At 42.1% G+C, this 25,538-nt stretch overlaps 2 protein-coding genes across 3 annotated transcripts in view; one reads left to right on the forward strand and one right to left on the reverse strand.

Annotated features, from left to right (window-relative positions):
* Window positions 1-25,538, forward strand: part of LOC307199728 (uncharacterized protein) — a gene marked incomplete at its 3' end in the record, with an annotated part of 327,020 nt that overhangs the window by 113,590 nt on the left and 187,892 nt on the right. The window lies entirely within an intron of this gene.
* The window catches only part of EGFR (epidermal growth factor receptor), a 158,450-nt gene that overhangs the window by 22,631 nt on the left and 110,281 nt on the right, over window positions 1-25,538 (reverse strand). For both annotated transcript variants that reach the window (XM_079947522.1, XM_079947521.1), the window contains exons 11-20: window positions 23,740-23,830; window positions 21,535-21,734; window positions 20,338-20,470; window positions 16,519-16,618; window positions 14,841-14,998; window positions 9,949-9,984; window positions 9,046-9,187; window positions 8,297-8,419; window positions 7,099-7,197; window positions 3,902-4,087 (exon numbers count right to left, since the gene is read on the reverse strand). In XM_079947522.1, the coding sequence (XP_079803648.1) occupies window positions 3,902-4,087; window positions 7,099-7,197; window positions 8,297-8,419; window positions 9,046-9,187; window positions 9,949-9,984; window positions 14,841-14,998; window positions 16,519-16,618; window positions 20,338-20,470; window positions 21,535-21,734; window positions 23,740-23,830 (1,268 nt within the window). The remainder of the gene's footprint in view (window positions 1-3,901; window positions 4,088-7,098; window positions 7,198-8,296; window positions 8,420-9,045; window positions 9,188-9,948; window positions 9,985-14,840; window positions 14,999-16,518; window positions 16,619-20,337; window positions 20,471-21,534; window positions 21,735-23,739; window positions 23,831-25,538) is intronic.

The following is a 25,538-nucleotide window of genomic DNA, read 5'->3' on the forward strand; positions in this document are numbered from 1 at the left end:
GCCCCAAATGAAGGGAAGGCCGAATTCTTTAGGAAGTTGCATGAGACATTAGTTGACTTTTTAGATTATAAAATCCTAATGATGGGAGACATGAATGGAGTTGTCTCAACAAACATGGACAAAGCACAGAGACAAGTGATTTCAAAAGAAGGGAGACTACCAAAGATCTTTTTCGAAATGACTGAAACAATGGACTTGATTGATATTTGGAGAATGAAGAACCCTCTAGAGAGAGAGGGAACTTTCTTCTCTGAAGCAAAAATGACATGGACAAGAATAGACCAAATCTGGATTTCTAGCAGTCTGGCGTCAAGAACAAAAAAAGTAGAAATATGCCCAAAAACGTGCTCCGACCATAACGCGGTGAAGATGGAGATGAAACTAACAACAACTGGATCCTTTAGATGGAGAATGAATGACACCCTATTTAAGGATGAAGAGATCCACAAGAAGGCCCTTAAAACATTAAAAGATTACTTTGAGATCAACAGGAAAACAGATGTGGAAAAAAGAATAATTTGGGACGCAAGCAAAGCCGTGATGCGAGGTTTCCTGATTCAACAAAATTCTATTAAGAGGAAGCAACAAAATGAGAAGAAGGAAAAAATTTTAGAAAAAATAAAAGAAGGAGAGAAGAAGTTGAGGTCTAAACCAAAATCCCATGAGATCTTGAGAGAAATAAAGTTCTATCAGATGCAGTACATGGAGCTTATGAACCAACAAATAGAATGGAAGATAAGGCAAATGAGACAAAGAACTTTTGAATCAGCGGATAAATGTGGGAAACTTCTGTCATGGCAATTGAAAAAAAAGGCAGAAAATGAATACTGTAACAAGTTTAGAAATGGATGGAAAAATTATGCATAAACCCAATGAGATCAACAATTGTTTTCAAAGCTTCTTTAAGAAATTGTATGCACAAGGGCCAATTAACGAGCAAGAAATAGAAGAATTCATCAGAAAATACGGTTTACCAAAAATCTCAGAACAAAGTAAAAGGATCTTAAATGAGGAAATAACAGAACAAGAAATAGAGGGTGCCATTCAAAATATGAAATTGGGAAAATCACCAGGACCAGATGGCCTGACGGCCAAATACTACAAAATGTTGAAAGAATGGTTGATACAACCATTGAAGGAAGTTTGCAATGAAATTTTGAAGGGGAAAAAGGCACCTGAATCGTGGAAAGAGGCTTTCATCTCACTTATACCGAAAACAGAGACTGAGAAGAACCAGGTTAAAAACTACCGCCCTATATCCTTACTCAATGTGGATTACAAAATTTTTGCAGACATTTTGGCAAAAAGATTGAAAAGAGTTTTAGCAGAAGAGATTCATAAGGACCAAACAGGCTTTCTCCCAGGTAGACATATGTCAGACAATGTGAGAAACATTATAGATATTTTGGAGCTGTTGGACGTTGACATTAATAGGAAAGCAGTTTTGATTTTTGTGGATGCGGAGAAAGCCTTTGACAATATTTGTTGGACTTTTATGAAAAAGAATCTCCAAGGGATGGGGGTAGGCCAAGGTTTTGAAAACGGTATAGGTGCAATATATTCTCAACAAAAGGCCAAATTAATTGTAAATAATGTGGTAACAGAAGAAATATCTATAGAAAAAGGTACATGACAGGGTTGCCCAATATCCCCTTTGCTTTTTATATCAGTCCTGGAGGTATTGTTAAATATGATTAGAAAGGACCAGTTGGTTAAAGGAGTTCAGGTCGGAGTTAGACATTATAAATTAAGAGCATTCGCAGATGATCTAGTATTGACTTTGCAACAGCCAGACACCAGTACCAAAAGAGTATTAGAATTAATTGATATATTTGGTCGAGTAGCAGGTTTTAAATTGAATAGACAAAAAACGAAAGTGTTGCAAAAAAATTTAACAATGGAAGAAAGAGAGAGTTTTCAGAATGAAACAGGCTTGGAAATAATAAAAAGGGTAAAATACCTGGGGGTAAACTTAACATCCAAGAACGTGAACTTATTTAAGGACAATTATGAAAAATGTTGGTCAGAAGTTAAAAAGGATTTGGAAATATGGTCAAGGTTGAAACTTTCCTTGTTAGGCCGAATCGCTACCATTAAGATGAATGTATTGCCTAGAATGTTGTTTTTGTTCCAGACGCTGCAGATTGTGGACAGGATGGAATGTTTCAAGAAGTGGCAGAAAGATATATCAAAATTTGTCTGGCAGGGCAAAAAGCCCAGAATTAAATTTAAGATTTTAACTGATGCAAAGGATAGAAGGGGGGTTTGCCCTGCCGGACTTAAGACTTTATTATGAATCAGCAGCTTTCTGCTGGTTGAAACACTGGCTACTTCTTGAGAACACTGACATTTTGGACCTGGAAGGGTATGACAATAGTTTTGGATGGCATGCATACTTATGGTACGACAAGGTAAAGGTGTATAAAAGTTTTAAAAACCATATTGTAAGGAAGGCATTGTATAGCGTTTGGATTAGATACAAAGATTTGCTGGAAAGTAAAACCCCTAGGTGGGTGTCACCAATGGAAGCTAGGGAAGTAAAAAAGCTTAATATGGATTCTAAATGGCCAAAATATCATGAAATTTTAGAATATGATGGTGAAAGGGTGAAACTTCAGAGTTATGAGAAACTAAAGCCTAAGGTTCGAGATTGGCTGCATTACCATCAGATAAATGAGACATTTAAACAGGACAGGAAAATAGGATTTCAGAAAGAGAAGTCAAAATTAGAAACAGAACTGTTGGAATCCAATACTAAGAACTTATCAAAAATGTATAACTTGCTGCTAAAATGGAATACACAGGATGAAACGGTGAAATCAGCTATGATTAAATGGGCACAAGATATCGGTCATGATATTATGTTTGCTGACTGGGAACAGTTATGGACCACCGGTATCAAATTTACTGCATGTAATGCATTAAGAGAAAATATTATGAAAATGATCTACCGATGGTACATGACCCCAGTCAAGCTTGCAAAAATTTATCATTTGCCTAATAATAAGTGTTGGAAATGTAATGAGACTGAAGGCACTTTCTACCACCTTTGGTGGACCTGCCCAAAGGTTAAAGCTTTCTGGGAAATGATCTATAATGAAATTAAGAAGGTCCTTAAGTGGACTTTTCCTAAGAAACCAGAGGCTTTCCTCTTGGGCATGGTGGGCCAAGTGGTGTCAAGGAAGGATAGGACTTTCTTTATGTATGCCACTACAGCAGCAAGAATTCTACTGGCAAAGTATTGGAAGACGCAAGAACTACCTACTCTGGAAGAATGGCAAACAAAGGTGATTGACTTTATGGGACTCGCCGAGATGACGGGCAGAATCCGGGACCAGGGGAAAGAGACAGTGGAAGAGGACTGGAAGAACTTCAAAATATATCTTAAAAATAATTGCAAAATTGAGGAATGTTAGGATGTCAGGGGGTAAGAAGTAAAGAATTGCAGCAGTAAATCAAAAAACTTAAGAAATTTTTATGAAAGGGAACTAAGATAATGGACTCAAGGGTTGCTAAAGAATTATTAAACAAGGATGCAGGGATGGGGAGGTATGGGGAAGTCAAAGAAAGAAGGGTAAGAACCGATGAGTATGATGTGATACTGTTTTACATTGTTCTTTATTATATGTGTGGAAATCAATAAAAATTATTATAAAAAAAAAAAAAAAAGAAACGCCGTTTACCTTCCCGCCAGAGCAGTACCTATTTATCTACTTGCACTTGGACATGCTTTCAAACTGCTAGGTTGGCAGGAGCTGGGACCGAGCAACGGGAGCTCACCCCATCGTGGGGATTCAAACCGCCGACGTTCTGATCGGCAAGTCCTAGGCTCTGTGGTTTAACCCACAGCGCCACCTGCATCCCAGTTGAGCAGCTAGTTGAACTGAATTCCTTAATTTACCTTTGCAATCTGCACACACCAGTTGAGAAGGTGCTGGGATCCAATGTTATCCTTGTGCTCTCGAACATAGTCAAGAAGGCAGCCATACGGCATAAGCTGCGTGATGAGCTGAACGGTGGAGGTGAGGCAGATTCCCAGCAAACGGCAGACATGGGGGTTGTCAACACTCGCCATGACATAGGCTTCCTGATCAGGAAAAAGAGGAGTAAAAAGAAGCTCATGAAATGATATTGTTAAGTAATTAGGCTGTGTTCATCACGTTTTGTACATGACTCTACATTTTAATAAATATAAATATTGTTATAAAGAATGAGGCGGTAGAACTGCTGCATAAATACGAAGTGCAAGTGGAAAGCCCTACATTTCAGAGTTAAACATTTCCTGCAGACAGAGGGCTGGAGAAGAACCTTTTTGAGCCTGAGGGTCACATTCTTTATTGGGGAACCTTCTGGGGGCCACATGCCAGTGGGGTCAGGGCCAGGAGAAAAAGTGGACAGAGCAACTGATCTAACTCAGTAGGATACATTCCAGTCATCCAAAAGTCAGAGGTTTCTAACTGCTTCCTGCCGCCCTGGGACTGAGGTTCCCCATCCATGGAACATGGTGAACTAGTCCAGGTCATATGCAGAGTAGATCCAATGAAACCAATGGATTTAAGCTTTATCAGTGCTTTTTTCTGGGGGGAAGCAGGAGTACACATACCCCTAAACATTTTGTGAATCTAAGTTTGGCCTCATTGAAGGGCAGTATTTCAATATGAGTAGAAAAATGGGAGTTTAGGGAAGTTTTTAATATCTGATGTTTTATTGTATTTTTAATATTTTGTTGGAAGCCGCCTAAAGTGGCTGGGGAAACCCAGCCCGATGGACAGGGTATAAATAATAAATTATTATTATTATTATTATTAGTAGTAGTAGTAGTAGTAGTTCCCCTAAACATTTTTTTAGAAAAAAAAAAAGCACTGAGCTTAACTAACATTGGATAATCATTCTCTGCAGTGCTGGATTACCAAATAGGCAGAGTAGGCACCAGCATATGGGCCCTACACCTTTTAGGGGCCCCACAACAATGAATAAAGCTTTCTTAATTCAGTGTTATTCCACTACACAAGGCACCCCCCTGAGATTTTGACTGCCCGGGGGGGGGGGGGGGCTCCACAGGGTTTAATCCAGCACTCATCCTCTGCATGTGGAAGAGATTATTCACTATGTGGAGTCAGTTTTCAGAAGCTTCTCTTGGCAACTGTAGTATCTGCTGCAGCTCCAACTTTTCCTATATGGTTGTTGTTGTGGTTTCTGTTATTTAATTCCTTTCTTCCTTGATGGTACACACTACACCCTGAGTTCTGGGGACTGGGAATATAAACATTGGTGTAGCTATGTGTGTAAAATGTAGTGTGTGTGTGTGTGTGCGCGCGCGCGTGTAACACATACTTATATTAACAAAACTTTGTAAAAAGTTATTTCGAGGAAACTTTAAAGACTCGTGATACTGCCATTTACTGTAGCTGAATCAGAATGGTGAACCAAATTTGCTTCTTCCTCTGCTTCCTGTTATGTCAGATACATGCTGTATTAATTTTTTAGTTAAGTCAATATTCCCCAAACTGTGCTAAAGTCCAACTCACCCTCCTGTAAAAGTTGACCTGAAGTCTACTAAACTGGGAATTTAATTGTATGGGATGTGTGTATATGTTGGCCACACAGAATATGGAGCTGTTCCAGAATTTGACAGAGCCTATTAAATTTGATACCGCCAAGTGAAACAGACGCCAACCCTCAAAGAAAGAATAATGAAGCCATTGTGCAGTCATCTGTTCTTTAAAATGCTTTGAGAAATTACAGCAAAGCTCTTGTTTTTACACTTTATCTTGGAAATCTCTGAGGTACGCCATGACCTGCTGCAAGTATGTGTGGTATTTGATGGTAAATCTCCTGAATTAGCTCTTATCCTAATAAAGTCATTACGAGCTGCGGCTGGAGAATGAAATGGATTTTAATACTTGCAGAAAAGTTCGGAAGCAGCAAAACTAATGGAAGATCCTGCTGCTTTATGTAACAGTGGAAAAGGAAAAATGCAAGGAAGGGTGTTATCCCCACTGCCCAACAGGATTGCTGCATGCTAGAACACAACACAGAAAGGGGACTTGTTAGTTGGATTAGAACATTCCAGAAATGCTCCTACAGTGGCCCATGCAGGTGGGACTTCAGAAGCAACAGCAAAATAAGCACTGTGTGTTTTATCTATGTTTGTATTATTTATTGTATTTATTTGTGGATTACTACAATTGATTTGTCTCATGATGTTAGCCGCTCTGAGCCCAGCTCCGGCAGGGAAGGGCGGGATACAAATAAAAATTATTATTATTATTATTATTATTATTATTATTATTATTATTATTATTCAAACTGACTTACGTTTTTCAAAAAAGAACCCAACACCAAATATAAAATCTGGAGAGCACTGAGAAGGACACAGCTGCTCACGACGAGGCCTTGATGCACCCACCAAAAATGCACCCAAGGGGATGGCCCCCTCAGCCCCCCCTGTGCCACATCACTGCCTACAAGCTGTATATATCTATGTCCAGAATTGTTTTGCTGAGCCTTATCTTCTGCAACAGTAGACTATCTGAACCTTTTTCTGCTTCCATGTAGTGATTGGTACTGGGAGCAACTTCCACTACGTGGGTAGCTCACCTGAGATTCCCAGCATCTTCAACTCCCCCAATTCTTCCCACCCCACAATCCTATAGTCCCTCAGCCTTTCTCATTTTGGCCCCCACCATGGGCCAAATCTCTTTCCGTAGAACAATGGTGGAGCTCTTTGGGCATCTCTAGCCATGAACCTCCTTCTCTGCCTGCAACAGTTCTCTTTAGAATAGGGTTGGCATATGTCCAGAATTTCCCGGACATAGTTGGAATATGGCGAACAGAAGCAGTGTCCGGGCAGAAATTGCTGAAATGTCTGGGGAAATCTAGACATAAGGCAAGCCATGTTGGAAGCTCAACAACTTTAGCCCCAAAACTTTTTGAAATATGGCAACCTTACTTTAGAATTACTTCCTAAAAACAGTTGATGGAAAATGTAAACCAAACCCAATTAAGGATGAACATAAATTTATATTTGTCTTCATGCTATAAAATCGCAGTAACCAATATTTCAATGCTTCAAAAGTGGGGGGGGGGGGGGCTCACGTCAAGAATTTCTTTGTTGGCTTTAGGTGATGTGGCCTCTCTCAATTCCTTAATTGCTACAGGAATTTTAACTCTCTCGCCTTCTGGAATCCAAAGCCCCTGTAAAATAAAAAGGTTAAATTTAGCATAGAGCTAAAGAGCAAAAGTTTGCTTGAAAAGTATATGGAGACTTCAACAGGGATGTGAATGCAGAAGCCAACAATGAGCTAGGTAACCCCTCAGGGTTAAGTATATACCACAAAATTTCTAGAAATGATCATAGAATCATACAGCAGGAAGAGACCTCAACCCTCTCATGCTCTGACTGGGGTTTGAATAATGCACTAGTTCGATTTAGGGCCACCATATGTCTGGAATTTCATAGACATAGCTAGGATCCGGCCCTTGTAAACAGCATCTGGGCAGAAATCACTAATCGCTGAAATGTCTGGGAAAATCTGTCAGAAGTATAGATTTTGGTGAATTTCCTAAAAAATTGCTCAAAACTTCCTCTTTTTGTAGAGATTTTTGCAAAGGCTTTAATTAACATCTTGCTCAAAAGTGGGAAGTGGCAGCAGCAATGGCCCAGATCTGATGTAAAACGGCCCCATCTCCTGGCTAGGGAACGGGGAATGTAATATGGGCTTTCAGGCTCCTCCCCCTCTTTAATAATAATAATAATAATAATAATAATAATAATAATAATAATAATAATAAATTTATACCCCGCCCATCTGGCCGGGCTTCCCCAGCCACTCTGGGTGGCTTCCAACAAAATATAAAAATACAGTAATGCATCAAACATTAAAAACTTCCTTAAACAGGGCTGCCTTCAGATGTCTTCTAAAAGTCTGGTAGTTGTTGTTCTCTTTGACATCTGGTGGAAGGGCATTCCACAGGGCAGGTGCCACTACCGAGAAGGTGTTTTTACTTAATGTTAACTAGGTGCAGAATTGAAATCTGTACCACTGTTGTAACCACAATTACTAGTAACCAAAATTAGCTTTTAAACCAAAGTTTAAAGATGGTTTCTAATCCTATTTTCAGTTTCTGGCTTAAAAACTATATTTATGCCAGTGAAAGTTTAATGCTATACTAAGGGAGGGGAAAGAGCAGTGAAGAAGCGTTACTCCTGAGCCAAAAAAGCAAATGTTTTACCAACATACAATGAGAGAACATTCTGATTAATTTGAACCATTCAATCCTTTTCTGACCTTACCTTAAAGACGGTACCAAACGCTCCAGAGCCAAGAACTTTGATTTTTTTAAATTCAGTTTCCTTTAGAATCCTTAGCAGTGCCTGGTTTGGTGCCTCCCCACTGGGAGTCAGGGGTTCAACAAGCTGTCAAATACCAAAAGAATATGGTTTAAAGTGACAGGCTTCCTACTTTTTATATTAAAAACAAAAATAAACCCCAGATAGGATTACCTCCCTTTTTTTTGAGAAAAACAAAACAGGTGACAACCTTACATTTCACCTGATTTTCCTGAATAACATAATGTAGTACAAGGCAAGGAACTCACAAGATTGCGAGCCTTGTTTTTAAAGCTCAAGGTAAGCAAATCCATCATTACAGTCTCAAGGAAATCTCAGTGTCATGGAGAAATGGAGGCTCCAATGTGTTTTGCTCGAATATGAGTGAGGTTCTGTCCAGAATTAACATGGACAACAGGGTCAGAGTATGGCATAATATCATGGCCATGACTGATTGCACAATGGCCTTGAGTAGCATGTGCGGAGTCATATTTACCTAGGAAGAATAGACTATTGTTTGAGTCCTGCTGAAAGAGTGTTCTCTCCCCCCACCCCCAATGTGCTTCTTTGAGGGAAGACAGCTGGATTCCATGCAATGAATAGGAAAGAATTGCTTATTTGCACTGATAATTTGCAAAAGACTCCAAGACCCTGGCATACATTGTTTGTGTCAGTTTTGGGCAGTACATTACAAAACAAGGTGCTGCACCAACCTCTCTTTCTTGCAGCAATCTGCGCAAAGTACGTTTTCTAACAATGCGACGCCTACGAAGGTAAAGGCCAATGCCCAGTGCGATAACGACAAAGCAGAGGATGCCTCCAACAACTCCAGCTGCAATGGAGGGGATCTTAGAACTAGAAGGCAAAAACAGAAGTAATTATCTTTAATCTCGTATGAGGGTGAGGAAGGAAACTCACTATCTACTGAGTATCCAGAGCTGAGAACCTTAATTTTAAATGAAGGGGGACAAAATAAAACCAGATCATTCTTCTAGTTCTGCTCCAGGGCAGCTCACCTGCTGCCTTTATCATATATCTTTATGCGCCAGGTGAAAACGTTTCTCTTCAATCAAGCCTTGGGCAGATTAATATTCTACAGCCTTGTAATGTGATGGGGGATTCTTTTTTTTGGGGGGGGGGGTGTTTTAATGATTTACTTGTGTTTTTGTTTTAATCTTGTTCTTATGTTGTAAACCACCCTGAGATTTTGTGATGAAGGGTAGTATATAAATTAAATAATAAATAAACATTAATGCAGAGCTGTGATAGCCAGCATGTATGCTTTGTCAGCCTAAATCAACATAAAAATCAATTATTACATATTAGCCTTCATTACCAAACAGAAATAGGAAGAGGAATAAGAAAAAAAATGCAAACTACAGAACAGTCAAAATTATATTAACTTGCTGTGCTTAAACCATACTTTTCCAGGGACAATAATATATACACATTGGAAATCCATGTTGTATATTCAGAGGGTCATTATTTTTCTAGTGTTTCAATATTATATTTTAGCCATAAGCAAAACACATTATAACCATGAAATATGGGTGTGTGTATACAGGTTATGTTCAGTATAGACATGTAATTAATTAGCAATAGTTAGCAATAGTTACCCATTAGGACAACCTTCAAGCCCTGGTCCTCTGCACCTGTAAAAAAAATCACACACACAAACACAGAGAGATGGAGAAGAGGCAGCAGAATTAATACGTTTACTGCTAGATTCTTCAATGGACATTTCAATTTTTTTGCCCTGCACACATTTTTTAAATATATAAAGACAACAAGCTTGCTAAGGAAATACAGGACTTGGGAAAATGTCAAGATCCTTGAACCAGATGCATTTGTTAAAAGAGTAGGGTACTGTAAATTGTACTAAAGGAACAGCTTCTAACTCAGTGTTTTAAGCACACTGGGAAGAGCGCCTGCCAGAACATCATTCAAGTCCATTATTCAAACGGTGCACAGAACCTCCAATTCCCGCCCCCCCCCTCCCAAAGTACAAATTCAATCTCTTAAAAGGCAGTGCCTTATTCAGACTTCAAAAAGACCACACAAAACATCTTATCACAAAGAAACAACTGTTTGCTGGACTACATGAAAGGAACCAGCAATTTTGCTGTGAGTGGACAAAATGCTCACTTTTAACATTCTGGCTAGTAGAAAAGTATTGGTTTAAAATATCTGGGGATAGAACTAACACAAAGGGGTATCTCTCAATTCCAGACCTCAGGCTATTCGGTGCACCCTGTGTAACAGAATAATTTTTTGTTTAAGGGGAAATCTTTAATCTTAATGACTTGACTTATGACGTGCAAGGTGGTTTTATAATAGAGGAGCAAAAAACATGGATTTGCCCACAAAAGGCTAATGCAGTACTGTTTCGGGGATAGCAGAGGTGTGGGTATACCAGAGTTTCTCAAGATTTAGAAGCTGTTTATATAAATTAGCTTCTCCCTTAGTCTATATATCACATGTGGGATTTTGTGACAACAGTCCACAGAAGTTGTGCATATTTTAAAGAACCAGAAATATCCCCTTTTAACATTCTTTAACAGTTTTATAGTGCTCATTCAGAAACTAAGATAAGAAATATTAAACTGAATCTTTGAAACTTTGAAATACATCTCTTTTGCTCTCCTCATTTGCTGTAAAAGTGAGGCCTGCATAAAAATCCTTGAAACTATGCAGTCCATCCACTGTCATCATGAACACGTGTTTTCATCTGCACATACAAACATTTTAATTCACTTGGTACAGGCACAGTAAGTTTGGGCCAATTTCCCAAAACAATTTGAACAATGTTTTTCCTGAGCCCACTATTTCCAAGTTAATCTACAGCCAGGTTGCTTAGATTTATGGCCTCTCACAGGATACTTAATGTAAAAACTTTGGGACAAGAATTTAACAAGAAAAAACAATTCTCTGGTAAACTACAGTTCCCAGGATTTGTTTGCGTGTGTTTTAAATGTATGGTGGGTATGCAACCTCAGTTAACAAGACCACACTCCTCACACCCTTGAGGGCAATCTGATCCCACTGTCTTCCTGATAATATAGATCCATTACCCTACTATTACTGTTGTGCCAACTTTGATGTGCCTAGAAGAGCCAGAAGAAGCCAGCAATGGAACTGGAGGGAGTCTTGTGTCCTCACCACGAGGGAGAGGTGGAAGAAGCACCGGCACACACCCCAGCTACAGTGCCAACGAAGATGGCTATTCAGTTCACCTGTGGACATTTGATACTAGATGACAACAGCCACCACCACACTGTAGAAGAAGAAATTCATGAAAGAGAAGGCTGTCAGTGGCTCCCAGCCAGGATGGCTCTGCTCTGTCTCCACACTTGGAGGCAGCAAGGCTTCCGAATACCAGCTGCTGGAAACCACAGGAGGGGAGAGATGCCCTTGTGTCCATGTTTAGCTTGCAGGTTTCCCACAGGCAGGGGCACAGGTGGCGCTGTGGGTTAAACCACAGAGCCTAGGATTTGCCGATCAGAAGGTCGGCGGTTCGAATCCCTGCAACAGGGTGAGCTCCCGTTGCTCGATCCCAGCTCCTGCCAACCTAGCAGTTTGAAAGCGCAAAGTGCAAGTAGATAAATAGGTACCGCTCTGGCGGGAAGGTAAACGGCGTTTCCGAGTGCGCTGCTCTGGTTCGCCAGAAGCAGCTTAGTCATGCTGGCCACATGACCCGGAAGCTGTCTGCGGACAAACACCGGCTCCCTTGGCCAATAAAGCGAGATGAGCGCCACAACCCCAGAGTTGGTCACGACTGGACCTAATGGTCAGGGGTCCCTTTACCTTTACCTTCCCACAGGCATCTGGCTGGCCAGTGCGGGAACAGGATGCTGGACTAGATGAGCCATTGGCCTGATCCAGGAGGCTGTTCTATGTTCCTATGTAGGTTTTAGAACCAAACAGAAGTATGGTAGGTTTGGATATTTCTGCAATCTACTAATCACACTTTCATCAGTAAGATGGAATCTGTTATTTTACTCTGACCTTCCATGACCCAAAAGTTTTGAACACCTTCCTATTCCCATTCAACAAGGAGTCACTTTAGAATATAAACTCATTAAATCAGACTGCCTCTTGCTTTATCATGTGTGATAGACTCTGAACTTGTAAGGTAAAAGTGGGGCCCCTTTAAAATGTTATCTTTGCCATCTGAGAGAGTCATTTTTCTGTGAAAGGCTCTCAGAGAACAGTAATAACCTTTACATGACCCACCCATGTGGGACCAAATCCATAGAACTTTCCCATGGAATCAGCATCCATTCCTAGTAGGCTACCCATTTTGTAGTCCTTGTGATCAGGCCCAATCAGTAGCTGGGTCACATGAGAGCTGCTTGCAGAAAATTCACTCCTGCACAGATAACACCTAAAAGTGACATTGTGTATTATTTTCACTGAAGAAAAATGTTGATTTTGGTAATGCCAGGGAGGGCGCACATGCAGGGCACACCATGGGGGTGAGGCATGGCCGGGGTAAGCCACAAGAGCAACCCCTACCCATGTCTGCAAAGCAGGATACGCTCATGGTGAGCCCAGCACCACTTTGCAAGACTTGCAAAACCAAAGTGGGGCTCACAGGGTGCCGTGAGCAGGCATGCAGCCTGGCCCCACAAGCCCAGTACTGCTTTTGTGAGCAGCGCTGAGTTCCCTGGGAGGGCACTATGGGCTGCTGCATCCTTCTCATGGCACTCTACAATTGGGGGGCAGCTGAGATGGATGCAACAGGCCTGCGCCCTGGCCCCTGTGAACCCAGCGCTATGACGCTGCTTGCATGTGCCAGGGTGCAGGCCTGTTCCCTCCTTCTCAGCTGCCCCAATGGGAGGCTGCTGTGAGGAGGAGGCCACAGCCCACGGCGCCCTCTCTGCAAGCAGCAGAAAAGCAGCTCTGGCTTGCAGGGGAAGGTGCACGCCGGCTGCGTCTTTCTCAGCTGCCCTCCAGTTCTTTAGTGGAAGTCACAAGACCTAAACTGACAGAAGTTTTCTGCATATATATTCTCTAAAACAAAATAGAATATCCCTTACATGAGGCTGTGGCTTCAGTGCACTCAGGACTTTTTTGTGGCAGTACTCACGGGTACCGAGTATCAGCACCTCCTTTTTTTGTTGCCCATGGCAGCCATTTTGTGCTAGCACCCACAGCACTTCTATCATTACACGGGTACTGGCACCACATTTATTTTTCAACCAAAAAAGCACTGAGTGCACGTATCCCTTTTAAAGATCTGTTTAGGCCATGGGTAGGCAAACTAAGGCCTGGGGGCCGCATCCGGCCCAATCGCCTTCTAAATCCGGCCTGTGGACGGTCCGGGAATCAGCGTGTTTTTACATGAGTAGAATGTGTCCTTTTATTTAAAATGCATCTCTGGGTTATTTCTGGGGCCTGCCTGGTGTTTTCACATGAGTAGAATGTGAGCTTCTATTTAAAATGCATTTCTGGGTTATTTGTGGGGCATAGGAATTCGTTCTCCCCCCCATATAGTCTGGCCCCCCACAAGGTCTGAGGGACAGTGGACCGGCCCCCTGCTGAAAAAGTTTGCTGACCCCTGGTTTAGACAATCCTGTTGTACCATAAGGAAGTCCCTAAACACAATATATTAATTATCCACCAGGTGTCAGTACGGTTCTAATCCAAGAGGTTCTTAAAACTGGGCCTTCTTTGTGGCTGACCACATAAAACTAGGTGTGAACCATTATGATTTCTCATAACAAGCTGTAAGTTGTTAACAAGCTGTAAGTTGTTGTTTAGTAGTTTAATCGTGTCCGACTCTTCGTGACCCCATGGACCAGAGCACGCCAGGCAACCCTGTCTTCCATTGCCTCCTGCAGCTTGGTCAAACTCATGTTGGTAGCTTCAAGAACACTGTCAAACCATCTCGTCCTCTATCGTCCCCTTCTCTTTGTGCCCTCCATCTTTCCCAACATCAGGGTCTTTTCCAGGGAGTCTTCTCTTCTCATGAGGTGGCCAAAGTATTGGAGCCTCAGCTTCAGGATCTGTCCTTCCAAGGAGCACTCAGGGTGGGACCCAAATCAAACAAGGCTATGGCACTGGGAAAGGTTGTTCTTTTTTTAAAAAACACACACCTTTCCCTTCATATCTTGATTATAATCTCATCCCCCAAGCTGAAACTTGGCTCATGGGGGAAAATATGCAAGTTGAACCTTGATGACATCAGTTAAAATAATTGGATTTCAACATGACAACATTACATATTTTCTGTATACCAGACACAACAGCTTCAGCAGTTCCACTTTCAACTACTAATCTTTTTAAAGATTTTATATGCCCCCATGTATTAAATCAATTTTTTAAAACCTAAAACACCAAATCACTTCCAAATCTTTAGAATGTAGCAGTTCTGTTTAGTTTTGATTGTATCTTGCTTTCATGCTTGTTAAGTTAATTTTTTAGTATTTTTGTTTACACAGTTAAGATTCACAAATTAAAATGCTTATCACTTCAATTTGCTTTAAAATAAAGTGTTTCTACTCACCCGCGAACACAGTTTGGATGACATAGTTGACACACTGAATTTTCATCTGCATATTTCCAGACAATGGTATCATTTTCACCCAAAATACCAGCGGGGCATGACTTAACGCAATGAGGACCATCTTTTACATGGGCACACTTCAGACAACTGCCTGGACCCTGCGTAATAAATAAGAAATTGGGATATAAAATACTTTTGTCCATGAGCTGAGAAGTGCACTAATGGAATGGCATAAAGGTTAGTGAATGTCAGGCGTCAGAGGATCCAACCCCCCACGGTAGGTTGCCAGGAATGGATAAGACAAGGAAAGTTATGAACAATCTTGTTTATTCAATATTCACAGAGAGAGGCTAAGAAACACAGCCTCTTGGAGTAATGGTGTTGCTCCGAATAAATCTCCACCCACCTTCTCTGCTCCTTCCTCCTTCGTCAACAGCACCACCCACCTGACGGTCACCACTTAGGGCCATGAGAATGTGAAGGGGCTCTCAAGAATGAGTCAGTTGGTCTTGCTGTTAAGATGCATGCACCAGCCCTAGCCAGCCAAAGCACATATGACGTCAGCCAGAAAGCAGGGGCATACAAACGTAGGGGTGTACTTTCATAGGGCTTCCTTCATGGGGCCAGGAACCCTGAGTGATCAGGATTCCCATTCCTGTGGAAAGAGCCATGCACGAGTATGCTTCCTTTAGACTAATGCTGACTGTGCACTGAGTGGGGACACCAATGGCGCACATCAGTGCTGGAGATAGGGCAACCCAGCAGGTTGAGAAGCCCTTCATACAGCTGATACCCATGGCTACCAAACGCATGAATTGCCTCCTAGCTGGCAGGCTGGTCAACAGCTCCTCCTCAGAACCATTCCAATTTGCTTGCTACTGTGCCCTCTTAAATTCCATCCAGCATCCTTGATTGCTCCGTGATTTGTTCCCAGCCTTTCCCCCAACTGTGTTATGCCACCGATATGATGGCCTTCTTTCTGGCAGTAACTGTGGTAAATAGTGTTGCAGGGAAGATGTTTAAATTTTCAAAAACTATTGGAGACAACCAAGCCCCACATCTCTAGACGTCTGCTGGCCCTAGAACATTCCCCTTAAGAGGCAAGTTGAGTGTCCTTCAGGAATGTTAGCTGTGGGGAGTTATGTTGCTTGTACCTTTTTGGATATGCAGGAGCAGAGTTGGGATATTTTATGTAAAATGTAACACTGATGTAACACTATGGTGCCAAAAACTGAATTCTCACTAAAGATTAAAATTGTGCCCCCCCCCCCTATTTTGCAGTGATTAATTGCCCATCATTATCACAGCTATTGTCCTCCCCCCCAATACAAAACTTACATACTTCCCTTCACCCAAACTAGCAACTGCTTATGGATGTAGGCGATCCAACATGAAAATGATTCTGCTTTTATTTCAGTGGAGGGAACTGCTCTGCACATGGACAGGGGAGCCCTTATGTGCAAATGACTTATGCATCACTTAGGCAAATATACCCTGGGCTTGGCTAGGAATAGGTTTCTCCTACCTACATGAGCTCTCAGTCCCTCCACCCACCAAGCAGATTTACCTGCACCCTCTGTTGCACTGCACAGATCTGAGTCCACCATGGTTTAGGGACTGGGGCAACTGAGCATTAAAATATTGTTGGGAATAAGATTGCAAGATAATATGAACTTACAGGTCCTGTGCAAGTTGCGTTGAATTCAGTTGAATTTTGCACCAGGCATTCTGGATGGCACTGAAGACACTCAAGCTCTCTTACAAACTCCCGAGGATTCCTGAAATGGATAGAAAAGTGAATATAACTTTAACAGCAAATGGATAGATAAGTGCATATAACTTTAACAGCAAGATATGACTCCAAGTTTCCGAGTGCTGAAACATTAATGTAGTATTTTGACAGGGTTGATGCACATAAATAAAGGAGGGCAGAAGGACTATATTATAGCACTGGAAGAAGCAACACTAAAACAAGCCTGTTCTGTCACTTCCAAAATCTTGGTAAGACATTCCAACATTAACAACCCAGACCCAAACAGACAATCCCATTAGCTTCAAAGACCAGGGAGGTGACAGTGCTAAGGTAGTGGATTATTCAAGTTTAATACCTGGGAGGAACTTCCAATCATGTCACCCTGTCAGACTGAGGAGTGGCTGTGGAATACCTATGATGCCCAAAAGCATCATAGTAGTAGTGAGCACTACAGACACCCACACGCCCACTGACAAAGCCTCCTTCCAGTGATGTGCTAGCGACACATTTCTCCAGCACTCTGCAGTTTCTTCTCTGGCAATCCTGGAGTTCCAGCTATGTGTGATAGCAAGATACCAAGGTGTATTCCCCACCCTCATGTTAGGGGGAATTTAAGTTTAGTGGTCAATTTGCATAACAAATGGACATTGTGTGCAGGCCTCATGGAGAATGTGCAAATTTCCTGGTTAATATGCATGATATCCCAATTGTGGACATTCTCTAACCATTATGTGTTGGGAATTCCATTCCTCCCTTGCTGCAGAAGTGCAGGATTGTTGCATGTCATATGTCTGTTTGACAGACTGTTGGAGTTTCATGAGCGGAACATCCACTCTGTATTGCTTTTGTGTTCTCTCTCTCCGAGAAGAACGACAAGGAGAGAAGCCATGTTTTCTTTGTCCTGATTTATGTACAATAAATGTAGTCTAGTATCCACGCCTCGAGCCAGATCTGTTGTGCATTTACTCTGCTGAGTAATGTGTGCTCTTGCATTGCAGCATGAGTCGCGGACGCACGTCGGAGGAGGATGACTGAGGGATCTCCGCAGGGGCAAGGCTGAGAAGGGAGGTGCTCCGGCTGGGGCCTGTCCAGCTGGCTTTCCATCCCATGGTTCCAACATCATGCACAACAGGCCTTGGGGAATGTGAATATCTCAACGGCATTTTCTACATTGTTTGGGCACATTCTCCAGTTAGTATGCATAGGATCCAAGAAGCATGGCTTCTTCCTACATCTGTTTAAAAATGTGCCATATGCATGTGGCTAATCTCACATGGTCCACAACACACAGGGGTGAGCAGTGAGGTGATGAAGTTTGCTGATGATACTAAATTGTTCAGGGTTCTTAACATAAAAAGAGATTGTGAAGAGCTCCAAAAGGACCTCTTCTAACTGAGCGAATGTTTGGTAAAATGGCAAATGCATTTCAATGTAAACAAGTGTAAAGAGCTACATGTTGGTGCAAAAACCCCTTAATTTCATATATATGCTCAGGAGATCTGAAATGCTGGTGATTGACCAGGAATAGGACCTTGGGGTCATAGCAGACAGCTCAATCAAGATGTCAACCCAGTGTATGGCAGCAGGGAAAAAGGCAGATTCTATGCTAGAGATCATTAGAACAGAAAATAAAACTGCCAATATCTAGGGTGCAACTGCACTTGGAATGCTGGATACATTCCTGGGTACATTTAGGTTGCCACACCTGAAAAAAAGGATATTGTGGAGTTGGAAAAGGTTCAGAAAAGGGTAAACAAAAGGACCAAGAGGTTGCAGCATTTGGGACTTTTTAGTTAGAGAAAAGACAAGTAAGAAGTGACATGATAGAAGTTTATAAAATTATGCATGGCTTGGAGAACATAGACAAAGAAACCTAACACTAGACCAGGGGTAGTCAACCTTTTTATACCTACCACCCACTAATGCATCTTTCTTGATGGTAAAATTTCCTTACTGCCCACCAGCGCTCGATGGAAGGAGGATTCAGCTTCTGCCGTAGAACCCCCTACCGCCCACCTAGAATCCTGAAACGCCCACTAGTGGGCGGCAGGGACCAGGCTGACAACCCCTGGGCTAGAGCATAGCACTTCTTCATGTAGTACATAGTTAAATGATGAAACTTGCTCCCGCAAGAGGTTGTGATAGCCACCAATGGAGGATATGGCACAATGTCTATGCTCTGCAGTCCAGCCTCCTTCTCAACACTCTCCAGTACTCCACACTCAGCTGAGCAGCATAAGCAGATCTGAGGGGGGGGGGAGAAATGGCCCAGCATGCTGCTATTAAGCTTAGGGAAAAGATGAACAGCAGCATGGAGTCATTCATCCCCATTTATGTTACTTCTCTTGGGCTGGAGAAACAGGCACCTGGCAGGTGGCAAGAGAGGGCTGCTTGGTTGAGTTTGGCTTGGTGAGGCACAGGAAGATGCCTTCTGCTGCGGCAGACCATTTGTCCACACTGCCCAGTACTGTCAACTGCAGCTGACAGCAGCTCTCCAGAGGCAGAGGCCATTCCCACCACCTGCTATACCTTTAACTGGATGATGCCATGGGCTGAACCTGGACCCTGTTGCTCTACTATAAGTTCTAGTTCGACTTCAGCCCCACAGGCGCTCTCAGCGTTGTCTCCCAACCAACCAAGCTCCACCACAGAGCTTTGCTTCTGTCGCTCAGGTCCTGCAGGCCAATTGTGTATGCAATGAGGTGCAGACGTGAGCTTCAGTCATGCTCTACACCTACAACATGTAAAGCTTTTCTGTCTTTCACACAAGTCCTTCATCTATTAAATGCCTGTGCAAGTATGGCTTGATGTATCTGAGTGGACTCTAGTCACACAGTTATTTATAAGCATCATTTTCAGTTAACATTTGAAGATTCTACACATGGGGGCACATGAGTGTAACGTGCACCTCATACCTTGCCACAATTACATCCTGTGGGCTGGAGATGCAGGCAAACCCAGAGGAATCACAATGCAATTTTTAAACAAGTGACTGAATTATATTGGTTAATCAGCTGATACTTAAATTCAAAGCTTCTCTCATTAAAATATAAAAATTGAGAACAGATGGTTCAACTATTACATGCTAGGTAACTTTACCACTAATTAAACTGTGTCTGATCATAATTTGATGTGAAAAGACCAAATTTGCCATGTGGGTCAAAGCATTACCTGGAGGAATTTTACTTATAAAAAGGTAACATCTGCTGAAAGATGAAGTATTTCAAAAAGTTTACATTATGTATATGCTGGGTTTTTGTTTCATTTTGTTTTAAACTAGCCAAAGAATTTCAGAAAGACATAGTAGAAGGAAAAGCAAGAAAAATATTTTCTATGGGAAGCATGTGGAGGAGTAAATATTGCATAGTTGACATCAGAGAAGAACAACATGTTCTTCTTGCCTCAGGATCACAATCATTAGCTGGGATTCAATTTCTATGCATCCATGGGACCTTTGCACCTGACAGACTAGATATAACTGATTTTCCTGTTTTTCTCCTCAGCCAGTGCCAGCAAAATAATTGGCACTAGTATATTTGATCCATAGTCCTTATAACTTCTCTTATTCTTAGTTACCTGTGTTGATTGCTAAGTTATATGCAACTCCTGCAGAATAACTCCTTGCCTCCATCCTTCTCTGTGGTTCAGCAAAATGCAGAGTCCAGGCACACATGAAAGCTAACATATACAGGATTAAGATTTGAGTATCTTATTTAAATAGAATGGAGGAAACGCTTAGCTTACCCTTGCACAATGTTGCACTCTTTGACACACTCCCGTTGGCGAATAAAGTAACGGCAAGAAAAGCACTGCAAGGGCCCCGGGCCCCAGCAGCCTTCATCTGAGCAGAGGGGATGGCAAACTTCTGTAGCAGCGGCTAACAGACAAAATAAATTAAAAATTAAACATTAAATAAATCTCAAAAGATGGTGTCAAAGTCACAAGAGAGGATAAGCATCAAGGACATGATTCAGTTTCCACTGATACTCAGTTACATGAATTGCTAGAATTCAGGTTAGGATCTATTTGTATTGCCTCCATCCTAGATTGTGGTACCCAGAAGCCTTCTCAGGCCCCTGATCTCCACAACACCCTCCCCTTTTACATGTACAGTCATGGGAAAAAGAAAGTACCGCATTTTTTGCTCTATAACACGCACCCGACCATAACACGCACGTAGTTTTTAGAGGAGGGAAATCCGTAGGCATGCCACCTGTAGGCATTCCCTCCACAACACGCACAGACATTTCCCCTTACTTTCTAGGAGGAAAAAAGTGAGTGTTATGGTGCAAAAAATACGGTAAATCCTCTTTGAATTCCGTGGTTTGTTATGTTGTTATCAAGACAGAACAACAACAATCTGCTCTTTAGCAGGTCTTAAAATTAGGTAAATACTACTTCAACATATTACAACACCTGACATATTACACTACGTCATTATTTATTTACAACTTTTTAGCACCCCTCATTTTGGAATTTTAAAGTTGAAAAAATTAACATGCCCTGCTGCTTTGGCCAGGGTGTCTGGGAAGAGGGACCCCCTCAACTGTTTCTCAGAGGAAAGCAGCAAGGAAATGGGCTTCTAGGCGACCACTGCAAATGGGAACAGAGTTTGGCTCCTAAGGAGTGCGGAAAGGGACCTTCTCAACCCTGGAACCCTCAGCCAGTGCCTGAGCTGCTGACTGTTGGCACCCTCCCCCCACCCCTGGTTGTAACCCTCCTAAACTTTGAAAGTAGGAGCATCAAATAGGGCCTCTGAAGGATACAGGAAGGTTCACACAGGCAGTCCTTATGCGCAACTGTGCCTGATATGCTTATGGGGATATAGACAAATGCAAAACCAACAACGTTTTAAAAATGTGATTATCTGCAAGCATGTGCAGGAGTCTCTCTGAAATTTACAGGTAGTTTGAACTGGATAAGTGGCCCCTAGTAACTTACCACATTCACTTTCATCTCTGTTTCTAATTATTTTTGTGCTCTGATCTTTTGTTACAAAAAGTTTATTCCAGTCCACTGTGTTACCGAAGCAGAGGTGGTTGTTTCTTAAAATGGCAACATCTCCATCGCTTACTTCCTTCAGACTGCGCAATCCCAGAGATGTTATGTTCAGGCCAGTGATAGCAAGAGCATATTGGCCCCTAAAATGGAAAAAAAAGTATGGTTTCAAAAAAAAAAAAAAGGAGGGGAGAAAAGAAAAATGCAGCTTTTCTAAACTCACTATTCTTTTGATTTTCTGGTGCTAGAAACAAGCTTTGAAATAAATCAAATGAAATAAAAAAAATATGCTGTTTAATATGTTTTAATTTAAGTTCTCTAGTATAAAAAGTAATCTGAATAAGGAGGCTTTTCCAGCCTGAGATCCACATTCCCTTCTGGAGAGCCTTGGGTCGGGTGGGCAAGGCCAGAGGGAAAAGTGGACAGAACTACTAAGAGAAGTTTTAGCTTTCTACAGGAGGCTGGTTTCTACACACAAAGACATCACTCCATCCTCCATCCAGGGAAGTCAGAGTTCAAAGAAATATCATCATCAGAGTTCAAAGAAATATTCCAGTCAGGCAAAAACGCTCAAGGAGCGTGCAAAGCAGGGCCAGCGAGGGGGATGGCCTGGACAGAGGGGGGGGGGGGTGGCCTGGGAGACGGAGAAGTTTGAGAGGCCACATTAGGGAAACTTCTGAATCAGTATTACATGGCTAATTTAAGGTAACAGAGAAAATCTGAGACAGTTTGGTAACATTATTATTAACATACAATCCATGCTTTTCAGATTTGGACACCATTCTTAGCTGCAACTTGCAGTGCTCTATCAGCTTCTAACACACATGCACATTAGGGCTGGGCAATGTCAGTGTTTCAACACTGTGATGTATTGCTTGTTCCTCCCTCCACATGTCAGGTACTGGTGGCAGAGGGAGTTAGTGGCAGGCAAGCCCCACCCAGGATATACCGCCAGGTGAAGGTGCCATTGCGCTCTGGCCCTCAAAGAGGTCCTGGGCAAGGTACTGTACATCGCCCAGACCTAATGCACACCCAATGTGTGCTCCTCTAGTTCTTCATCCAGTGCAGACATAATGAGTAATCACAGATATTACCAATTGTTTTGTTGCCTTAATCCTGGACAAGATTCTAAATGAAGCATGAAACTATGCCTTAGCTTGCTACAAACTATAGCTTAGCTTCCTCAGAAGCTGTGAGCAGGAACCATGTATCTGATAAATGTACAGCAGTCCACAATCAGTTAAATTAAATTTATCTATTGCTACTAGAAACAGCCTGGGGTTGTCAAATACTTGACAGTCCACAATGTGTGGATGGTAGGTTGTGGTCAGCTTGCAGGTTATGCAGGTCACATGCTGGTCCCTGCAGCATTGGGAGATGCTACACAGGTGGTGCGACCTCATGCCAGACACGCTGATCCCTGTGGCGTTTCCTGACACCATGCAAGCCAGTGCAGCCTTCCACTAGCTGGAGAAAGCCCCAACAGGACCCAGTAGACTGCGGAATATTGAGGGATCCCCTCCTTGATTTTTTTTCAGAGGGGGCGGGGCTCAGCCCACCACCACACCAGATGGTGCCCCTGCTTCTTATCATCTTGCAAGCAGAGTACTGGAGAAGCATGGAAAATAGTCTTTAAAATGGCTTGCTTAACATAAATAACCATAAATCTGCGTCAAACAATAGTTTCACAGCCTGGTTTATTGCAAATCTTCAATTCTGGTTTAGCTATTCTGATATAATGCTTAATAATGCTTAAGGAAAATTCATATGGCCTCCTTCCTCTGCTACATTCTCTAAAAACAAACAAATAAACCAACAAACCAAAAATTAAAATGAGTCCAATTAATGGAATACAGTAGTAAAAATAGATACTGCAGAGCTGCTAAAGATAAGCAGATACTTACCTGATCAGTAATTTGGATGTAAGAATAATAGAAGAAACATAGATGTGTTAATTAAGCAAAGATAATGTCCCCCTCCCCAGCGGAACCTTAAGCAAATAGAAGAAAACAGTGGCAGTGTGGTTGGTCCCTATCCCACATTATTTGCAGCCTGCAATCTGGCTGTCGGTCATGACCAATCCTCTAGCCATTTTTTTTACAAATAAGCCCAAGTACACAAGCATTTTTGGCACATGGCTGTACTTACAATTGTTTTGTTCTGCCTCGTATAACCTCCAGATTTTCAAAAGCACTCAAATCTTTGAAATTTTGTGGCCAAACCTGGATCAACAAGAATCCTGAAAGAAGACCAATAGCATAAACACATTTACAAAGTATTTTTGTCAACCAAGAATGACTTTCCTCCTTTCATACTTTTATGTGGACATCAAAACAAAGAACATTTCAAGGAGCTTCGGCATGGAGCTATTTTTAACACTGCTTTGTAAACAGTTTACATGCAGGCCACCAAGGCAGCTAAATATCACAAAAGCTGGAGTCTATAAATCTGAGCTGTGTTAGACACCACAGAAATTTTACTTCCCTTAGCAAATCCAGTTGGAAGCTTGTAACTTTTGCTGGTGGCACAAAGATAAACTATTTCACAGGCTAGTGAATGCCTTTTCAAAAATGCAGAAAGTGCACTACAGTAATGCTTAATGCGGCTAATACTCTATTAGGCTTCCCAGCTGCCCAGGCATTGTGTTCTGGAAAGAGCTCTCAAAACATCAAGCATTTTGAGCTGTCTTTCGGTCCACCTGACAAACGAGAAAGTGACAAATGAAGCAGGCCTGTAACACATTAATCTAGACAACTTGTAATATTGAGCTGTGCCCAGAAAGAATAGGGGTGCACACAGACCTAAAACATTGAAATGAAATGCAATAGTTACTCCCCCCACGCCATGAGCAAGATCAGGCCATCAAACATTTTGGCCAAATATGGACCATGCACTCCATAACAGATGTTGTGCACAGGGGTCATGACTTTCCTTCTCCATGCAAATGAGAACACTGTGAGTGTATGAACCAGGACCATATTACTGACAATTAAGCCTCCAATAACTAAGCTTGCTAGAGCAATGCAGCAAACTCTGGAGGCAACTTGTTAAACAGATTTCCTGATTTCCTTTGCTTTTAACTTGCATCCTAGGGCAGGTAGTGAAAGGGATGGAGTAAGAATCCTTTTCTGAATTTTCAAAAAAATGTCAGGTATGACCATAATAGAGTAAGAGGGGCTTGTGTTCTGAGTTGCTACGAGGCTGTTGTGTGAACAACTACCATTCTATAGATGTCAAAGAGATAAACAACTACACAGTTTTCTGGAGACATCTGAAGGCAGCCTTCTATTGAGATGTTTCATTGTATTCTGTTGGAAGCCACCCAGAGTGGCTGAGGGAACCCAGTCAGTTGGGTGGGGGTACAAATAAATCATCGTCAAACGTCATCATTATCCAGAGAATATTTGTTTTAAATAATCGTTATCGTCACTGGGTAGAATCCAGTTGGTGTTCCTGCGCTTACAAAAGGGCTTTTGATCCAGCAGATGCATCCACTAATGGAAGAGGAGGAGAAGGGTTTTTTTCTAACTCCCCCTCCCTTCTGCAGCCCCCAGTGTCCCCTACAAACAGCTCCAGAGAGTTGGGGGCCATTCACAACAGAGTGGAAACCAGAAGGGCTGCAGCAGGGAAGTCCACTCCTCTTCTCCACCCGATCGAAAGCCCCTCCAAGGGTAACAAGTGTGCCAGATGTATTCTCCCCATCAGTCACAAAAGTGATTTGGCCTTTCTGTTTCTGTAATGAATGTTTTTATTTCATTTTGAAATGTACAATAAACAAGAACTGTGACAAACATCTTGGCTGTCTTTGCATTCAAGGTAAAGGTAAAGGTACCCCTGCCCGTACGGGCCAGTCTTGACAGACTCTGAGGTTGTGCGCCCATCTCACTTAAGAGGCCAGGGGCCAGCGCTGTCCGGAGACACTTCCGGGTCACGTGGCCAGCGTGACA

Source organism: Podarcis cretensis, assembly GCF_951804945.1.
Source record: "Podarcis cretensis genome assembly, chromosome: 12".
NCBI lineage: Eukaryota > Metazoa > Chordata > Lepidosauria > Squamata > Lacertidae > Podarcis > Podarcis cretensis.